Source organism: Camellia sinensis, chromosome 8 (assembly GCF_055761805.1).
Source record: "Camellia sinensis isolate YWXY chromosome 8, ASM5576180v1, whole genome shotgun sequence".
Taxonomy (NCBI): Eukaryota; Viridiplantae; Streptophyta; class Magnoliopsida; order Ericales; family Theaceae; genus Camellia; species Camellia sinensis.
The window spans coordinates 115,545,734-115,564,861 of NC_138968.1; the positions used below are offsets into that span (position 1 = coordinate 115,545,734).

Below are 19,128 nucleotides of genomic sequence, written 5' to 3' on the forward strand. Positions count from 1 at the left end.
TATCTTTTTCATTGACCTTAGGGCTATCATCTAATACTATAAATTGACCCAAACCCCACCTCTCTCGTAATTTTTCTCCTCTTTTTCCTCTCAAAACCGAGAGTCTCACTCTCTCTTTCTCTCAAAAACTCACTTTTTCCACTTCAATCCTTAGATCTACACTCTTAGAGCTTTCTTGTCACCTTGATCCTTTGAGATAACTTGAAGATCTTGTCAAGGGCTCTCTATTGGTCCAAGAAGTTCGTGGCTTTGTCAACCTTGAGTTTTTCGGGTTTTCTTCCTCATGACTTGAGGTAGGGACACTTTTACCTTAGTATTTCTTGTTTTGAAGGGATTTCATGGTATGGTTGTGATTTGTGAATTAATTGGAGAGTATTGTTGGATCAATATGAAGTTTTACATAAATAAACCATTTTACCTGACTCTTGCTTGAGATTTCTTCACTCCCTCTTTTCAAAACATGTATATAAATGTTATTACAAGCCATATCTATAATAGAGGAGAAAAACTCCCAAATTTGGTAAAAACCCTAGATTCTCCATTTGAGTTAAAAACACCACATTGAATGGGGAATTTCCTTGATTCATGAATATTGTGAAATAAAATAGATGAAGGATGTGGATGTGATATAGTAAAAGAATTGTGGCTTGAATGTTATTGTTTTCTTTAAATTTTGTGTTGTATTTAACTCTTGGGTAATGTTGGATGGTTGTTGATGGAATAAAATATGAATGAATTGTTAATTATGCATGAGTCCAGGTAAGAGTTGGTTTTCCAAGTGTGGTGTTGTGTTGGTACCCATGCGGGGAGTTTAAAAAGGTGCCCAAACACCCTGTCTAGGCTTATCGCTGGACGAATGTGGAAAAACTGTTTTTGGGTGTCCACACAGTCCTGCCGTATGATAGCCGGCAAAAGTGGAAAAACGGATGGTTTTCTTTGGGGTGCCCACTCCCTGTCGTATAATAGTCGGCAAATGTGGGGGTTGGTTTTAAAACAAAAGTAAAGGGTGTTTTAAATTGGACTCTTACAGGTGGACTCATGGTTTGCGTTCTATGGTTGTGAATGTTTGATTGTTGTGCTTGATGACATGAATAGCCACTGTTATTATTTGGTTGTCATGGATCTGTATGTTTGTTAAGGATTACATGTAAAGATAAATTTCGATGTAATGTTTGGTCGCAAAGATACTATAATCTTATGCAATGGATTAAATACTTGGTTAAATGTGTTCCCATTGGGCATATAGCTCAACCATATCTTATCTTTTTCAGGACATGATGGAGTTCCACCTCCCTGAAGGGTTGGTCAAGCAATAGCTCCTTTTTGGAAAAGTTGATCCGTGAGTGTTTTGCTATTTTGAATTAAAATTTTTGTAACAAGACTATTAATTTATTTTGTTGTAATTGTACGCCTTAGAGGCTTATATTTTGTAAGGCCACCTAGTTCATTGAACTAGAATACGAATTCTGAACATTATGGGAATGCATATGGTGAATTGTAACCTCTTATCTCGTAGTTCAATGAGAAGGTGGACTTTTTGGGTATATTGTTGTATTTTTTTGGGCATATTCTTGTGGGAAAATTCCAGGGCGTTACAAATGGTATCAGAGCCATAAGTTAGAATACCTCGGGCTCGTTGGAAGTGACGTGTGTCACAATAGGGTCCCTAGGCTAGGACGGAATGCTTAGGATGTCTTGTGTGTTATGTGTTTTCATGTGATTATGTGGGTATGGGGTTAGAATCCTATGATATGGCTTTTGTCCGTTACATTCATTGAAATCCTTTTGGAAAGGCACTTGATCACTGTTCTTTCCACTTGGAGGTCCTTGATTTTCATGGAACTAGCTAATATCTTAGGATGAGAACTCACGCGTGCTTTTATGTGATTGAATGTGTGATTGTTTGGATTATTCTATGTGGAAGTTTGTGTGTTTACTTGGTGTATGAGTGTAAAGATTAAGAATGGAGCACATGAGTGCGGCAAGTAGGTCTTGAATTTAATATTGTCTCTACTTCTTATAGATGTTTTGACGTGCTAGAGCTCGCGGTAGACCCCGTCGAGGAGGCAAGAATATTCCAACCCAACCTGAGATCCCTCCGCAAGAAGACGGAGTGGGTCAAAGTAATATACCCGTTCCACCAACCCAAGAAGCTACGGGGACCTTGGCTAGGGAAATGGCAGGGGCTTTACGGGAGTCCATGGAGATATTGAGAGCCGAGCAAGCAACTAGAACAATTGAGGGAGAAATAAGAGCTTCCTTTTTGAAAAAGGAATTCTTTCGATCCAATCCCACCGAGTATAACGGCGAGCCTGATCTGATGAAAGCTGACGAGTGGTTGGAGCAATTGGTCAAGTCCTTTGAGATCTTAGACATTCGGGAAAATGAATTGCGGGTGGCATTAGCGGCCTACCAGTTGAAGGGGAAGGCCGGGCAATGGTGGAAATCCCTAAAGAATAGGGTTGAATGTACTTGGAAAGCATTTGTGCAAGCTTTCCAAGATAAATTCCTCGCTCCCATGGCTAGGGAGCGGTTGAGGAAGCAGTTTAAGGAGTTATTACAATCAGATACACCAACGGCGGAGTTTGAAGCCAAATTTACTAGCCTCTCACGTTTTGCACCTAAATTAGTGGCAACTGAAGAACAAAGGTGCCTTGAATTTGAGAAAAGGTTAAGGCCGAAGATCCTGATTAAGGTGGTTGGCAATATGATACATGATTATGACCGTTTAGTTGAAGTGGCAACTCATGTGGAGATTACTGTAGAGGCCGAAGAGGCAAGGCAGAGATTGAAGAGAGTGGGACATTCTGATGCTAAGGGTGACACTAGTTCTTCAAAGAGGTCGAGGGGTTCATCACCATCCTTTCAATCACCTCCACCACAAGCCAAATCCTCTAGTTTCGTGATGAGTGGAAGTTCGGGAAGCATGGCCCAAGTTGCTGGTTCCTATTATAGATGTGGCCAGATGGGTCACAAGGCTGCAGAGTGCGGACAGAAAAGTGGAGCACGGTCCCAACCTATGCGTCCACAGGGTCAATCTCAGAATAGGAGTCAGCCCCAATCTTGTTACCAATGTGGTCAGCTGGGGCATTTGAAGAAGTTCTGTCCGCAAAAAGTAGGGACTCCGAGTGTAGCAGGGTTTAGACAGTCAGGAGGTTTACAGATGGGTCAGGGACAGAGGCAATCTTATCAGCCGGCTCAGTCAAGACAAGTGTCCAGGACAGTTCAGGGAGCCACATCTGCTCAATCCGCACAACAAGCTTATGTTCAAAGAGGTGATGTAGGGGAGCAGAGGTCATAGGGAAGAGTGTACGCTGTCACCGCTTCTGAGCAAACGTCGAGGCCATCAATTGTGAGAGGTACATTCCTAATTTTTAATACTTGGGCTAATGTGTTGATTGACACTGGAGTATCACATTCATTTATTGCCACATCTTTTGTATCATTGTTAGGGTTAGAGAGTAGGCAACTACAATCTTCACTTACAGTGGAGTCAGCGGTTAGGGGTAAGGTCATTCTGACCCAGGGATGTCAGGGGTGTGTAATTGAGGTGATGGGTTGACAACTTCTGTTTAATTTTAACTTGCTAGAAATGTTGGTTTTGACGTTATCTTCGGTATGGATTGGTTGTTTACTTACCGGGTGACCATAGATTGTTATCAAGAGAGAGTTACGGTGTGCACTGCAAGCGGTGATCGTTTCACATTTCTGGGAGACAAGTACGGTAGATCCTTACCCTCTTCATACTATCCACATGGCCGGGGCCAATTTAATTCTCTTTTAACCGCCTTTTTTAATGATGGAAGTGGTGTAGTCCGGGGCGAATCATGTGAATACCTCCATGTCTTTCCTGATGATCTTACAGAATCACCCCCTCATAGGAAAGTAGAGTTCAGCATTGACTTGCTTCCGGGTACGGCACCTATCTCCTTGTCGCCATACAGATTTGCCCCAGTTGAATTGGTGGTTCTGAAGGAACAGTTCCAAGAGTTACTTAGTAAGGGCTTTATATGCCCTAGCACCTCACCTTGGGGAGCCTCGGCGTTGTTTGCAAAGAAGAAGGACGGATCCTTAAAATTGTGTATAGATTATTGTAAATTGAATCAAGCTACAGTCAAGAATAAATACCCCTTGCCCAGGATAGACGATCTCTTCGATCAATTTAAAGACTCTCGTTGTTTCTCCAAGATATATTTAAGGTCGGGTTATCACCAAATTTGAGTTGGAGAGGAGGACATTCCCAAAACTGCTTTTTGTACCCGATATGGTCATTACGAGTTCTTGGTTATGCCCTTTGGGTTGACTAACGCTCCAGCCACATTCATGGATTTAATGAATAGGGTCTTTCAGGAGTTTCTTGATAAATTTGTGGTCGTCTTTGTAGATGATATTCTTATCTATTCACCTTCCGAAGAGGAGCATGAAGGGCATCTTCGTACTATCCTGCAACTTCTTAGGGAGCATCGTTTGTACGCAAAATATGAGAAGTGTGAATTCTGGCTTTGCAAAGTGAAGTTCTTGGGTCACTTAGTTTCGGCAGATGGAGTTATGGTGGATTCTTCAAAAATAGAAGCTATGCAGAATTGGGAGCAACCTAAGAACGCCTCAGAAGTTCATAGCTTACTGGGCTTAGCTGGTTACTACCGTCGATTTGTAAAGAATTTCTCTTCCATAGCATCACCATTAACTAGATTGACCCGTAAGGGAGTAAGGTTTGTTTGGAGCGAAACTTGCGAGAATGCTTTCTGAGAACTCAAGCTTAGATTGACCACCGCTCCAATTCTCATCATTCTGAAATGGGGCTTAAGTTATACGGTATATTGTGATGCTTCAAGAGAGGGGTTGGGATGCGTTCTAATGCAAGAGGGTAAAGTGGTAGCATATGGCTCGCGTCAACTAAAGACGCATGAAAGGAACTATCCGACACACGACTTAGAACTACCCGCTATTGTTTTTGCCTTGAAATTATGGAGACACTATCTGTATGGTGAAAAGTTTGAAGTCTTCTCCGACCATAAAAGCCTCAAACACCTATTCTCCCAAAAAGACTTGAATCTTCGCCAACAGAGATGGATGGAGTTTCTAGAGGACTATGATTTTGAAATACACTATCACCCCAGTAAAGCCAATGTAGTAGCGGATGCTTTGAGTAGAAAATCGATAAGTACGATGGCTAGTCTAGCGACAAGGGAATGGAAGATGATGGAGGATGCCAATGAATTTGCATTACAGCTCAGTGAATCTCCAGAAAAGGCTACCCTCTTCACCACCATCGCCCAACCTACCCTTGTTGCAAGAGTAGGTGATCCAAAAGTGGATGCAATTAAAGGCAGAATTCTTCAAGGGAAGGAAGAGAGGGGTTTAAATATTCATGTAGATTCTAGTGTTTATTACCTCGACCGATTGTTTGTACCTGAATCTATAAGAAATGAAGTTCTAAGGGACTTCCATCATTCCCGCCTAGCTGTGCATCCCGGAGGCACTAAAATGTACCATAACCTGAGTCATCAATTTTGGTGGAGGGGTATGAAAAAGGATGTAGCCTTATTTGTGTTCAAGTGTTTGACATGTCAACAGGTTAAGGCTAAACACCAAAGACCGACGTGATTGCTACAACCTCTTCCGATTGCTGAATGGAAGTGGGAGCTAATCAACATGGACTTTGTTTCTAGCCTTCCTAGAACTCAAAGAAGTAGTGATGCAATATGGGTGATTGTGGATAGACTTACTAAGTCCACTCACTTCCTCGCCATGAGCATGGGGGATTCCATAGAGTTTCTCGCTGAACTTTGCATCCGTGAGATTGTTCGCCTCCATGGGGTACCAGTGAGTATAGTGTTTGATAGAGACCCTCGCTTTACAACCAGGCTATGGCAGAGCCTTCAAAGTGCCTTGGGTACTTAACTAAATTTTAGTACTGCTTACCACCCCCAAACCGACGGGCAATTCGAACGTACTATTCAGATTTTGGAAGACATGTTGAGGGCATGTGTACTAGATTTTAAAGGGTCTTGGGAGAAACACCTACCTTTAGTTGAATTTTCTTATAACAATAGCTACCAAGCAAGGCATTGTATGGGCGTCCATGTAGATCACCAGTATGTTGGACTGAAGTGGGAGATTCACCCTTACTAGGCTCAGATCTAGTTCGTGAAACTACCGAGAAAATAGCCCTCATTCGGAAAAGGTTACTTACCGCTCAAAGTCGGCAAAAGAACTATGCAGATAGAAGAAGACGACCCTTATCCTTTGAAGTTGGTGACCATGTCTTTATGAAGATATCTCCTAGAAAAGGGTTGATGAGATTTGGCCAGAGCGGAAAGCTATCACCTAGATTCATCTGCCCCTTTGATATCATTGAGCGGATTGGAGAAGTTGCATATTGCCTTGCATTGCTGCCACAACTCTCTGGGGTCCACAATGTGTTTCACGTATCGATGCTTCACAAGTACGAACCCGATCCCTCTCATGTGTTAAATTGGACAGAGATTGAGATAGATGAAGATGTGTCTTATGAAGAAAAAGCATTTCAAATCTTAGATACTAGAGAGCAAGTTTTGAGGGGTAAAACAATTCCCTTAGTTAAAGTGTTATGGCACCATCACATCGTAGAGGAAGCTACATGGGAACGTGAAGCGGAGATTCGTGAGAAATACCCCGACTTATTTTCTAAATTGTGATGTATTTGTTTTGTTATTCCTTTTTGTACGTGATGAATTGGGCATAAGTCAAAACCTTCTGTAATTTCCTTGTCTTGGAATCAAATTGATATATATGTTTTGCTTGGTTATGAGTTTGTTGAAGATTAAATAAATATGATAACGTTGCCAAACCTTGTTATCATGGTGAGGATGGATATTATTTCGAGGGTGAAATTTCCTAAGGTGGGGAAGTTGTAACACATGGGTGTTTTAATATATTGGAAGGTGTGTTTAATATCTTTATTTTTGTTTTGGGAGTCTTTGGAGTTGTTTTCTATTGGTTTTGAAGGAGTACAATCCAATTTAAACTCGTTGGGTTTGTTCGTTCACGTTTGTTCTTGTCAAAAGTTCCTTGGAAACTTAGAAATTTTGCCTTGGGGTCGACACTAGCCTTCCTAAGGGTCGACCCTTGCATGTTGCAATGTTTCTAGAGGTGTTGCTGGAAAATAGGGTAGACACCAGTCTGGGAGGGTCGACCCTCTTATGTTGTAGAATTTCAGTGTTAGTTGCTGGAAAATAGGGTCGACCCTCTCCTGTCTAAGGGTCGACCCCCTTGCTTGTTACCAGATTGTCCTTCTACCTAAAGGGTCGACCCCCTTGCCCGAAGGGTCGACCCCTGCGTGTTTTTTTTAGAATTTTGGGCTTCGAATGGGCCCTATTTTTGGGGGGATTTGGACTTATCTTTTTCATTGACCTTAGGGCTATCATCTAATACTATAACTAGACCCAAACCCCACCTCTCTCATAATTTTTCTCCTCTTTTTCCTCTCAAAACCGAGAGTCTCTCTCTCTCTTTCTCTCAAAAACTCACTTTTTCCACTTCAATCCTTAGATCTACACTCTTAGAGTTGTCTTGTCACCTTGATCCTTTGAGATAACATGAAGATCTTGTCAAGGGCTCTCTATTGGTCCAAGAAGTTCGTGGCTTCGTCAACCTTGAGTTTTTCGAGTTTTCTTCCTCACGACTTGAGGTGGGGACACTTTTACCTTAGTATTTCTTGTTTTGAAGGGATTTCATGGTATGGCTGTGATTTGTGAATTAATTGGAGAGTATTGTTGGATCAATCTGAAGTTTTACATAAATAAACCATTTTACTTGACTCTTGCTTGAGATTTCTTTACTCCTTCTTTTCAAAACATGTATATAAATGTTATTACAAGCCATATCTATAATAGAGGAGAAAAACCCCCAAATTTGGTAAAAACCCTAGATTCTCTATTTGAGTTAAAAACACCACATTGAATGGGGAATTTCCTTGATTCATGAATATTGTGAAATAAAATAGATGAAGGATGTGGATGTGATATAGTAAAAGAATTGTGGCTTGAATGTTATTGTTTTCTTTAAATCTTGTGTTGTATTTAACTCTTGGGTAATGTTGGATGGTTGTCTATGGAATCAAATATGAATGAATTGTTAATTATGCATGAGTCCGGGTAAGAGTCGGTTTTCCAAGTGTGGTGTTGTGTTCGTACCCGCGCGGGGAGTTTAAAAAGGTGCCCAAACACCCTGTCTAGGCTTATCACTGGACGAATGTGGAAAAACTATTTTTTGGTGTCCACACAGTCCTGCCGTATGATAGCCGGCAAACGTGGAAAAACGGATGGTTTTTTTTGGAGTGCCCACTCCCTGCCGTATAATAGCCGGCAAATGTGGGGGTTGGTTTTAAAACAAAAGTAAAGGGTGTTTTAAATTGGACTCTTATAGGTGGACTCATGGTTTGCGTTCTATGGTTGTGAATGTTTGATTGTTGTGCTTGATGACATGAATAGCCACTGTTATTATTTGGTTGTCATGGATCTGTATGTTTGTTAAGGATTACATGTAAAGATAAATTTCGATGTAATGTTTGGTCGCAAAGATACTATAATCTTATGCAATGGATTAAATACTTGGTTAAATGTGTTCCCACTGGGCATATAGCTCAACCTTATCTTATCTTTTTCAGGACATGATGGAGTTTCACCTCCCTGAAGGGTTGGTCAAGCAATAGCTCCTTTTTGGAAGAGTTGATCCATGAGTGTTTTGCTATTTTGAATTGAAATTTTTGTAACAAGACTATTAATTTACTTTGTAACACCCCGACCCTTTACACGTCATCGATATTGTCCACTTTGGGCCACGCCCACACGGATTTATTCTTCCCAGTGGGTCACCCATCCTAGAACTACTCCAGCCTAAGCACGCTTCACTAGGGAGTTCTAATAGGGATTTCACCACTTGGGAAAATGCCTCGATGCTATATAAGGGTCCAGGTTATTACTTTTATAGCCCAGGAACTCCCCCTCCATTCTCAATGTGGGACACCGGGGCCTTACAATCCACCCCCCATAAGGCTACACGTCCCCGTGCAATAGCCTGCCAGCTCGCAAGCCCGCCCACATGCACCGAGAAACGCCAGGGGCCCACACTCGGTACTCCGGAGAGTCGGCTCTGATACCATTTGTAACACCCCGACCCTTTACACGTCATCAATATTGTCCGTTTTGGGCCACGCCCACACGGATTTGTTCTTCCCAGTGGGTCACCCATCCTAGAACTACTCCAGCCTAAGCACGCTTAAATTGGCCCCGGTGTCCCACATCGGGAATGGAAGGGGAGTTCCTGGGCTATAAAAGTAATAACCTGGACCCTTATATAGCAATCGAGGCCTTTTACCAAGTAGTGAAATCTCTATTAGAACTCCCCAGTTAAGCATGCTTAGGCTGGAGTAGTTCTAGGATGGGTGACCCACTGGGAAGAATAAATCCGTGTGGACGTGGCCCAAAGTGGACAATATCGATGACGTGTAAAGGGTCGGGGTGTTACAAAAAGAAAAATTCTTGCTGAACACTCTTTTCTTACGGTGGGATTTTTTGTCTCTATGATACTGGGAGGCAACATACCTGAAACCCCACTCAACAGCCTACAAAAACTAAAACATTTTAAAGGCTCTAGCGTTTTCAAACATTCTTTTGCAAGCTAACAAAACACAAAACAAACTTATGGTTCTATCTTTGATTTTAAATTGCAGATCCTGTCGCTCCACCACCATGTGAAGCTAAAGTTACTATGGGAACTACATTTGTCATTATATTTAAAGATGAATTAATTATGTTAAGAAAACTCAGACATTAATATGTTTTGAGGCTTTATATCACAATGAATTATAGGAGCCTCACACTCTTCATGCAGAAAGTGGATCCCTCTCGCGACATTTAGGGAAATTTTATTTCTCTCATTCCAATCTGGACGCCTTGGAGATTTAAAAAGAAGATCTGCAAGGGAGCCATTGTTCGTGTACTCGTAAACCAAAAGCCTTTTGGAACCCTCAATATAGTATCCGAGCAGTTGGACTAAGTTTATGTGGTGCCTTCTCCAGATTGCTCGCATCTCTGCCTGAAACTCCCTTTCGCCTTCTTCCACAACCTTCTGGAGTCTCTTCACCGCAATCAACTTTTTACCTCTGCACAAAGTGCCTTTGTAAACTGCTCCGAACAAGCCCTTTTGCAACTCTTCTTTGAACCCATTGGTTGCTTTTTTCAGCTCACTGTATGAAAACAAATGCAAGGTGAGCTCCTGCGTAATACCCAAGTTTCCATATTGCAACAACCTTTTGTATTTCAAAACTCTGAATTTGTAAACATATATGCCTGAGATGGCAAGAGCAACACATGAACTTGTAAGCAAACCAATAGTCACAACAAGTATTGACATTACTTCTTTTCTGCTCCGGACTGAAACTAGTGTTTGTGGCAACGGCGGCTTCTCACTTTTGACTACACGCACCTTAAAGAGAGCCGTGAACGCTCCCCCTCTGTTTCTTGCAAGTCAAGAGAAATAGGGCACTCTTCAATCCATACTCGATCATCAGCAACTTCCCTAGCCATTCGAGCTAGATGATGGGGCACTGACATTTTAATCCCGAACAATGACTCCGGCTGCCAAACAATTACGCTGTATTTGGTTAAGGGATTTAGGAATAAATTTGAAAATGAAAAAAGAAAAGGCGTGTGAAATTAAGTAAAATGTAAGTATGTTTTAAATTGGGCCCTATCAAAATTAACTTTGTACCATCCCCGACTCTAGTGCCTGCCACTTGATTACCAACGTTCCACCCTGCACCCCGCAGATTATGCAATGAACTGATGAAAACTCCGCAACTAAATTGGCAACATAATCAATCGTCTTCTCTGGTTTACTTTACAACTTTTAGGGGAGAAAATGGCTTGATTACGTGCCAACCAAATGCCCCAGCAGGACAAAGCAATGATTAAAACTAATACAACACTACAAAAAAATTGACTTTTTGCGACGGTAAAATACCGTCGCTAATACTCCTAATGCCGTCGCTAATACTTTTTGCGACGGCAAAATGACTTTTTGCGACGGCAAGAGGGGGGTCGCAACTGCAGGGGTTGCAAAAGAGTTTTTGCGACGGTAAGTGCCGTCGCTAATGTTTTGCGACGGCATTTTTTGTCTTTTTGCGACGGCACGTGCAGTCGCTAATAACGTTTGAAATTTCTTGACTTTTTTGCGACGGCTCTATTTTACCGTCGCTAAAAATGTTATTTGAGACGGCAAAAAATACCGTCGCCAATAATCTTTTTTTAAAAAAAAAAACACTTTTTTGCGACGGTGTGGTGCCGTCGCAGAAAGTATAAAAAATATGAAATTTTCTATTTTTTGCGACAGTATAATACCGTCGCAAAAAATATTAAAAAAAAATAAAATTTCTATTTTAAATAATAAAATTTCTATTTTTTGCGACAGTATAACGTCGTCGCAAAAAGTAAAACCTGTAACAAAATTAATAGAAATATTAAAATTTTCTATTTTTTCCGACGGTGGTGTCGTCTCTCTCTAAGAGCTGATTATTTACATTCCATTCACAAAAACATCATAACAAAAAACAAAAATAAAAATTGATCAAACCATCAAATTCAATATTTTACAAAAAACAATTAAACTGTACATGTTCATAAAAGCATATTTAAATTATAAAATTCACCCAAATCCTAAAAAAAAATAAAATAATAAAATAAAATCTAAAATTCATCAATCAGCACATTGGATATTTAGGAACAAAGCTCTCCAATGCTTGTAAATTAGGAACAAAGCTCAGGTCCCATCATGAGCGAAGTGGAAAGCTTATTGGCTTAAAAAAAATTAAGAACAAACTGAAGGTGGAGCTAATTTTGGTGGTGGTGTTGTCGGTTATGGATTGGAAAGAGTCTAGCTGGTATACCATTGAAAGTCTTGAAAGTCTCCTTGGTGATCTGAATATGAACTTTGAAATCCCCAACTAGCTCTGTGAGATCAAGCTCCTCATGCAGAGCAAAAACCATTATCCCTTTCCTTGCTGCACCAAAACAAAATCTCCAAGCTGAGTAAATATGTATAGGTGAAACTGAACTTAATAGTCATAAGTTGAAATAATAATTAAAGAAAAATATAATATACAGACAAACCAAAACTATATGTTTAACCAAACACAATATCTTAGCTCCAACTGAGATAGGGAAAGCAATGGCGGAATACAAAAAATAATCTCTCTTGGTTGCAATAAACACTATGAGAAGTGAAACTTTATGAAATAAAGCTTCAATGATTTACAAGAATTTCATTGAAAATGTACGAATGCAAACACAATGAAAAAATGTTCACCGTTAACTGTTCTTAACATGACAATTTTGACTGATAAATCAACATACATATTAACCTCATAAAGCCCAACTGCCTATTCAAATGACTCAAAATAACAGCCTGTCTCATGGCTTCCAAGCTCCAATCCAATCCCCCATTGAAATAGTAACAATATGACTAAAGCTATGGGTGTTGGTAAGTTAACCATGAGTTCAGATTTAAAGTATTAATTACACTTTCTTTTTTCTTTTCTTTTTTTGTAATATAAATAGTTTAAAACTATTGATCTATCTAACAATAAACAAGAAACAACTACATATATATATATGGGGTTTATTAGGACCATACACCCCAGCACCATTTGTGACTATCAAGATTCCCTAAATCTCACAAACACTACAAATTCTCACATTATTGTTTTAACATTCACTATGAACCTTCTCATCCCACATCATTAAAACAAACCCAAAGTACTACATGAAGTTAAAACAACCCACTTCCTACACCTAGATTTCCAAACATTATTTATCAATTTCCTGTCAAGACAGAATATTTTGGTTCTTGTAGGATTACCAACTAAGACTTCTTTAACCACCCCGTTTCTTAATGGAGCTACGAGCTCTGACATTCCAACTAATAATCTTCATTTAGAAAACTTCTTTAACCCTAGCTTCCTTTGACCTACCATCATAATTAATACCAGCTTTTAAATTTTCAAATTCCTTATCACCTTCTTTTAACTGCCCCACCCCTCTTGACCCTCCCCCTAATTAAACTAAGGACAAACAATCAAGAGGAAACATGTAACTTTCAGTTTATGTAATAAGAATTGGTCCATGTTTGAAAATACCTGAAGTTTAGGAAGCAACACATGCAACTTCCGAAACAGATATGGATCCATTAACCATATTTTCAGAATTTTCCATGGACATGAGACAAACACTAAAAACAAACATGTAATTCCACACAAGTAAAACAACTAAAGTTTAATATTTTAAATTTTCCAATTCCCTATCACCTTCTTTTTACTGCCCCACCCCTCTTGACCCTCCCTTCTGCCCCAGCAGACTAATTACCCCTAATTAAACTAAGGACAAACCATCAAGAGGAAACATGTAACTCTCATTTAACAAGAATTGGTCCATGTTTGAAAATGCCTGAAGTTCAGGAAGCAACACATGTAACTTCCAAAACCGATATGGATTCATTAACCATGTTTTCGGAATTTTCCATGGACATGAGACAAACGCTAAAAACAGACATGTTTTTTCAGACAAGTAAAACAACTAAAATTTAAGGTATTTTATCACATAATCTACACACATTGCAGCTTATATATATGTTCATATAAATATCTTAAAGTAACCCTGTTTGACACACTGCACTCAGTTCCAATGTGACTGTTCATTTTACATAGGTAATAGAAAATCTGTTGCTCCTTATAGTTTTCTCTCTTTGAAGATTTAGAGACTTCCAGGCGGCACTGGTTCCGAAAGTATAAGAAAATGGAGTAAAATATCAACATATCCTGATTCCTGATTATCCAATTATGCAGTTCTTACTTTAAAAAAATTAAAATTAAAATTAAAATTGACAATGATCGGCAAAAGTCAACAACAATAACCTAACATATGCGAAGACAATGACCTAATTCCAAAAGACAGCCCAAACTAGCAAATACCAAAGGAAAAAAAATAAAAAAATCATGAAAACCATTAACTCCACCATGATACAGCTTTAGGATCAAGAATTTGGGTTGAACTTGGGTAGGGATTTGGAAAATGAAAAGAAGCAGAAAAAAATGAATAAATAAAATATCTTATATTTTACTCTCCTTTTCCTTTCCCTTTCCAAATCACTACTCAAATTCATAATCCAAATCCAAACACAGCCTTCAGGAAAAACCCAATTTTTTACCAATCAACATATCCAACACGCAATTCTCTAAATGACCAAGTTAAGGATGTTTTTCAACGCACCAATTTTTTTACCAAATCACAACAACCCATCAACACAAACAACATTAAAAAAACAAAAAAAAACAAAACAAAACCCAGCTCTCCAAATTAACAAAAAGCGAGATCTTCATCATAATTTAACTGAGAAGGGAATTCGGAAGAAGATGACAAACCTGTTGAGATTGAGACCCTTCAGAAGATAGAGGTTTCATCTGCTCATGTTGGAAAATGTCTTTACCGTAGAAGATAAATATGAAGATTGAAAAGGCAAAGAGAAGGATTGCGTAAACTATTGATCTATCTAACAATAAACAAGAAACAACTACCTTGGGGTGTGACAAATGTTGATAGTTTTTATCAATGATGTGTTGAAAATTCCATGTGGATTTACTCCTATTCTAGCCTCTCTCACAAGCACCAAACAGGTGCTTCCTCATTTAACCATATTAAACTAGCCAAAGTTCTTGTACAATATCCCCCAAAATAAAAAAATTCAAGTTTATAAAAAGAAACTTAAAACACATTATAAAAGAAGACTACAATTAAACCACAAGTTTATAAAAAAATTGCAAAACTACTTTTATTCCTCACTGTGACATAATATGGCAGACAAACAATTGTCACTATTCAGCCCATAGCTCTTTATCAGGGCTTCCCAAAAGGAACTGTTGTGGTTATCTTACTAGATGGGTTTGCGATTTTCGTAAAATTTTTGTATCCTCATTTTCTCTAGTCGTGAAATTTTCCTCCTTAGGCTTAATATGGCCATCAGATTCAGGTTTGGCCACTGAATTCCTCTCCTCTGGAGGTAAAATCTGCTGCAAAAGCCTATGTATCATCTCGTAGCTGGTAAATGTTATAACAGCAGATGGAGTCGTTCTAAATAGGTTAGTTGCACAACCTCTATGTCCACATGTCTATATCTATATATATATTTATATATTCATACACGTGAAGATAGAAATCTTGGTTGTCACAGATGAGAAAATCCAGACACTTACCTCGTGGGGGTAAGTCATTACAGAGGCAACTAATTTAGATACTGCTGAGGCAATCACAAGTTTCCCGGGACTTAGCTTACTGGTGGTTGTATTATCTGAACCATCAAGTATGATCATCATCAATCACATCTCATAATCACATTCGATTAACATCTACAGTCGATTCAAAAAGGAAAGAGGAAAAGAAAGAATGGCAAGAAGAAAACCTTACCCCTTTTCACGAAGTAGGACTTGATCTTTTCATAAGCTGGAAATTGGATTGCAACATGACTTATCCCAACTAGTGAAGGCAAAAGACCACTGCTTAAACCACAAAAATTGGCATTATGACACTGAAAATATTTAGTTGAACAGTTCGGTAACTATGATGGCAAAAACATTCTCAGCTCATACAGCTTTAGACACTATGGTACTAACTATTTTCTACAAACTTTTATCTAGTTTACCAGAAAAAGGAGAACAAGCTGCATCAATGTGCAAAATCTCTGGTTCTGTACCGGTGAATCATGAAGCCTGAATCTACCAACTTACAAGTGAAATATGAAGTAAGAATTAAATCAATGTCCCTTACTACACAAAAGCCAAGTGAAGAGAACAAGAGGAACATCCAAGTCACTGGATAATAGTAGGATTTTAATTTTCTGAATAAATCATACATACACATAAACACATATGTATAAATTAGAAAAGCGAGAGTAATGATTAAAAAGAAAATCCTTAAAAATTAAATTGACATATTAAGGCTAAATATTAATCTTAAAAAGCTTCATTTTGCAAGACGTAACTTAAAATGAAAATATTCTACTAAACAACTTAAATATCAAAATGCAATGCTTATGACAACTTTTAACGATTTTTCCAAGAAAGATGATTAGAAAAATGTAATTGGCCCTCTAAATTTTTTATACATTGCTAATGTAATTTTTTTTCTTAAATAATATAAATGCATATAAATTAAAAAATTAGTTTGAGATAATTTTTTATAAAAATAATTTTAATAGTTCAATGCGAAAATTTTAGAAAATTTGAATGAATAAATACGAGTTGTAAAAAATAATTTGATTTTTCAACCATATGATGCATCTTATTTCAATCTTCAATAATTTATATAGTATATATACGTGTAGAATTATTTGTGTTACCTTATGGTGAGGATGCAGTTAAGATCAAGTTAGACCAATCTAATATTTGGGTAAACTCTTCTTAATCCAGCCAACTATAAAGCCAATCTTATGGTTCAAATTATAGGCCACTATTTTAATTTTTTAATTGTAAATAATTTTGTTCAAATGTTTCTATAATTTAAAAAATATATATATATATATATATATCTTTATATAAAATAATTTAATCAGGATAGGCCATAGAGTTACTATTTTTGCTTACTTTCTAATTTGTACTTCAAAATCAAACTATTTTATTAGTCAATTATTAATTTATGAATAAAAACCCTGATCTAGAATTGATTTTTTTTCAGACCAAACTATTTAGACTTGAGAGACTGCTCAACCATAGTTTAAATTTTTTTTCTTCCATTTTCAAAAGTAATGCAGTTCAATAAAATTTGGAAAAAAAATTAAGGATCAGGCAAGAAAAAAAATATTAGAATTAGAATCAACCAACATATAAATTACTAAAACATGAAATCAATCAACCAGAATATTAGAATTCTTTGATATATTGAGTCTGAAACTATAAATATAATTACCCAGTCTGACATCCATCACCATTCATGTTCATACAAAAATAATCTTCACTAAGGAGAGATCAAAAGAAGCAGGGTTACATACCTGAGAAGAGTTCAGATCATTCTTCTTGCACATAAAACTCAAAGCTGCTCCTCCGATGCTGCTCCGACGCTGCTGCTCCTCCGATGCTGCTCCTCCGACGACACTGCTCCTCCTCCGCTGCTCCGACGCTACTCCTCCGCCGCTCGCCGTGGGGTAGGGATTGAGATTGGGGATTTGTGGGTTTGTGGGTTTGACATTGGGGATTTTGGAGGGGAGGGGGGTAGTGATTTTTGGGTTTGAGATTGGGAATTTGTGGGTTTGAGATTAGGGATTTGGGGGGGGGGTGGGGTAGGGATTTTTGGGTTTGGGGTTTGAGAAAAAAAATGGGCGGTAATAAAAAATAAGAAAATATTTTTTTTAGTCACAAATGAAATTTAAATAATAAAATAATATCGTTAATTTTTTTTTTTTTTTTGTGACGGGGTTATCGTCGTTAAAAAATTTTATTTTTTGTTAAAATATATATATTTTTGTAGTTAATGAATTTTTAAATTTTTTTTTTTAGTTACTAAGATTGAAAATTTATTTGTTTCATTTTTATTTTAATGAAAAAAATATTATTATTTTTTATTTGGTAGAAGTAGGGGTAATATTTTAATAAAAAATATTTTTCACTAAAATAAAAATTAATTTTCTGTAGTTAATGAAAAATATTTTTCTGTGGCCTATTTTTTTGGGTTACTAAAAATCACGATCTAATTTTTTATGGTAGAGGAAATTGAGTGGCAATAGTGGTGGTGGTGGTGGTGGTGATGGTGATAGCGAAAGAGATTAGTGGTGAAGTTGTGGTAGTGGTAGTGTAAATGGAGTGGCAGGGGTGAAAAAGAGGGAATGGTGGTAGTAGTAGTGGCAGTAGTGGTAGTAGTGGAGTGGTGACGATGGTAGTAGTAATGCTGAAGTGGCGACAGTGGAAGTAGTGGTGGTGGTGGAATGGTGTTTGCAATAGTGCTAAAGGTGGTAGAAGAGATAGGTGGTGAGAGAGAGAAATGAGTGAGAGACAGATAGAAGAGAGAGAGGAGAGAGACAGAGTGATGAGCGAGAGAGAGAGAGACAAAGTGGTCGCTAAAAGTGCATTTTCTTGTAGTGGATCGATAAATCGAGAGGGAGCTCAGTAAATAGAGAAGACGAGAGTGAGAAAGTGAGCAACGCAAACACAGTAGGAGAGAGAGAGAGATAGAGAGTGAGAGACAGAAAATAGACATAGAGAGAAGAGAGATGGACGAGAGAGACAGAGAGAGATAGAGAAAAGAGAGATGAGCGAGAGAGATAGAAAAAGATGAGAGATGAGAGAGATAGAGAGAAGAGAGATGAGCGAGAGAGATAAAGAGAAGAGAGATTAGCAAAAGAGATAGAGAGAAAATAAATGAGAAAAGAGATGAGAGAAGAGATAGATGAATGAGAGATACACAGAGAGAAAGACAGATAGACAGACAGACAGAGAGAGAAGAGTAATGAGTAAGAGAGAGAAAGAGTGATGAGTGAGAAAGAGACAGGGAGAGAGAGATAGACAGAAAAAGAGATAGAGAGAGAAAGAGAGAGAGAGATAGAGATAGAGGGAAAGATAGGAAAAGAGAGAGAAACAAGAGATGAGCGAAAGATAGACAAAAAGATAAAGAAATAGAGCGAAAAGAGATGAGCAAGAGAGAGACACAGAAAAGGAGAGAGACAGAGAGATAAGAGAAATGGGCGAGAGAGATAGAAAGATAAGAGAGAGAGAAAAGAAATGAGAGAGATAGAGAGAAGAGAGATGAGCGAGAGAGATAGAGAGAGAAAACAGATGAGAGAGATAGAGAGAAGAGAGATAGGCGAGAGACACGGAGAGAAAATGAGAGAGAAACAGACAGACAGAGAGAGAAGAGTGATGAGTGAAAGAGATAAAGAGAAGAGAGAGAGATAGAGGCAGAGAGACATGAAGATGAAAAAATGAATGAAAAGATAAATGTTACATCAAAAGAGTAAGAAGACATTATTTTTTTTAATTTTTTTTTTGTGAAAGAAAAAAGTACTAGAATTTATTCAAACCATTTTGTGACTGTATATGTATATATATGA

The 19,128-nt window shown here is 38.2% G+C and overlaps 2 protein-coding genes and 1 non-coding gene across 6 annotated transcripts; 1 reads left to right on the plus strand and 2 right to left on the minus strand.

Annotated features, from left to right (window-relative positions):
* The first annotated feature begins 5,655 nt into the window (after positions 1-5,655).
* LOC145797990 (uncharacterized) lies at positions 5,656-6,680 on the plus strand. The gene is made up of 2 exons (XM_082885436.1): positions 5,656-5,826; positions 6,057-6,680. The coding sequence occupies exons 1-2, from the start codon at positions 5,656-5,658 to the stop codon at positions 6,678-6,680; spliced, it is 795 nt and encodes a 264-aa protein (XP_082741562.1).
* A 3,118-nt stretch (positions 6,681-9,798) lies between these two features.
* On the minus strand, positions 9,799-10,571 carry LOC114294517 (G-type lectin S-receptor-like serine/threonine-protein kinase RLK1). The gene is made up of 2 exons (XM_082885437.1): positions 10,471-10,571; positions 9,799-10,360 (listed from the first exon to the last, which is right to left on the minus strand). Exons 1-2 carry the CDS (start codon positions 10,569-10,571, stop codon positions 9,799-9,801), a joined length of 663 nt encoding a protein of 220 aa, XP_082741563.1.
* A 1,052-nt stretch (positions 10,572-11,623) lies between these two features.
* LOC114266255 (uncharacterized) lies at positions 11,624-17,279 on the minus strand. Of its 4 annotated transcripts, none has more exons than XR_014338029.1 (3): positions 15,498-17,025; positions 15,287-15,381; positions 11,624-12,043 (listed from the first exon to the last, which is right to left on the minus strand). It is a non-coding gene; the product is annotated as an uncharacterized LOC114266255 (transcript). The 4 variants fall into 4 exon arrangements; XR_014338028.1 differs by having other exon boundaries at positions 14,459-15,381; XR_014338027.1 differs by lacking the exon at positions 11,624-12,043 and adding an exon at positions 17,077-17,279 and having other exon boundaries at positions 12,107-15,381; positions 15,498-15,586.
* Between the last annotated feature and the right edge of the window lie 1,849 nt (positions 17,280-19,128).

What these genes read in the sequence shown, in the direction of transcription:
- LOC145797990 (XM_082885436.1), top strand. Translation starts at nt 5,656, where the DNA reads ATGGACTTTGTTTCTAGCCTTCCTAGAACTCAAAGAAGTAGTGATGCA. An exon ending in TTCGCCTCCATGGGGTACCA is followed by an intron (nt 5,827 to 6,056) that starts GTGAGTATAGTG and finishes TTATAACAATAG; the next exon opens with CTACCAAGCAAGGCATTGTA.
- LOC114294517 (XM_082885437.1), bottom strand. Translation starts at nt 10,571, where the DNA reads ATGGCTAGGGAAGTTGCTGATGATCGAGTATGGATTGAAGAGTGCCCT. An exon ending in CGTTCACGGCTCTCTTTAAG is followed by an intron (nt 10,361 to 10,470) that starts GTGCGTGTAGTC and finishes TTTGCTTACAAG; the next exon opens with TTCATGTGTTGCTCTTGCCA.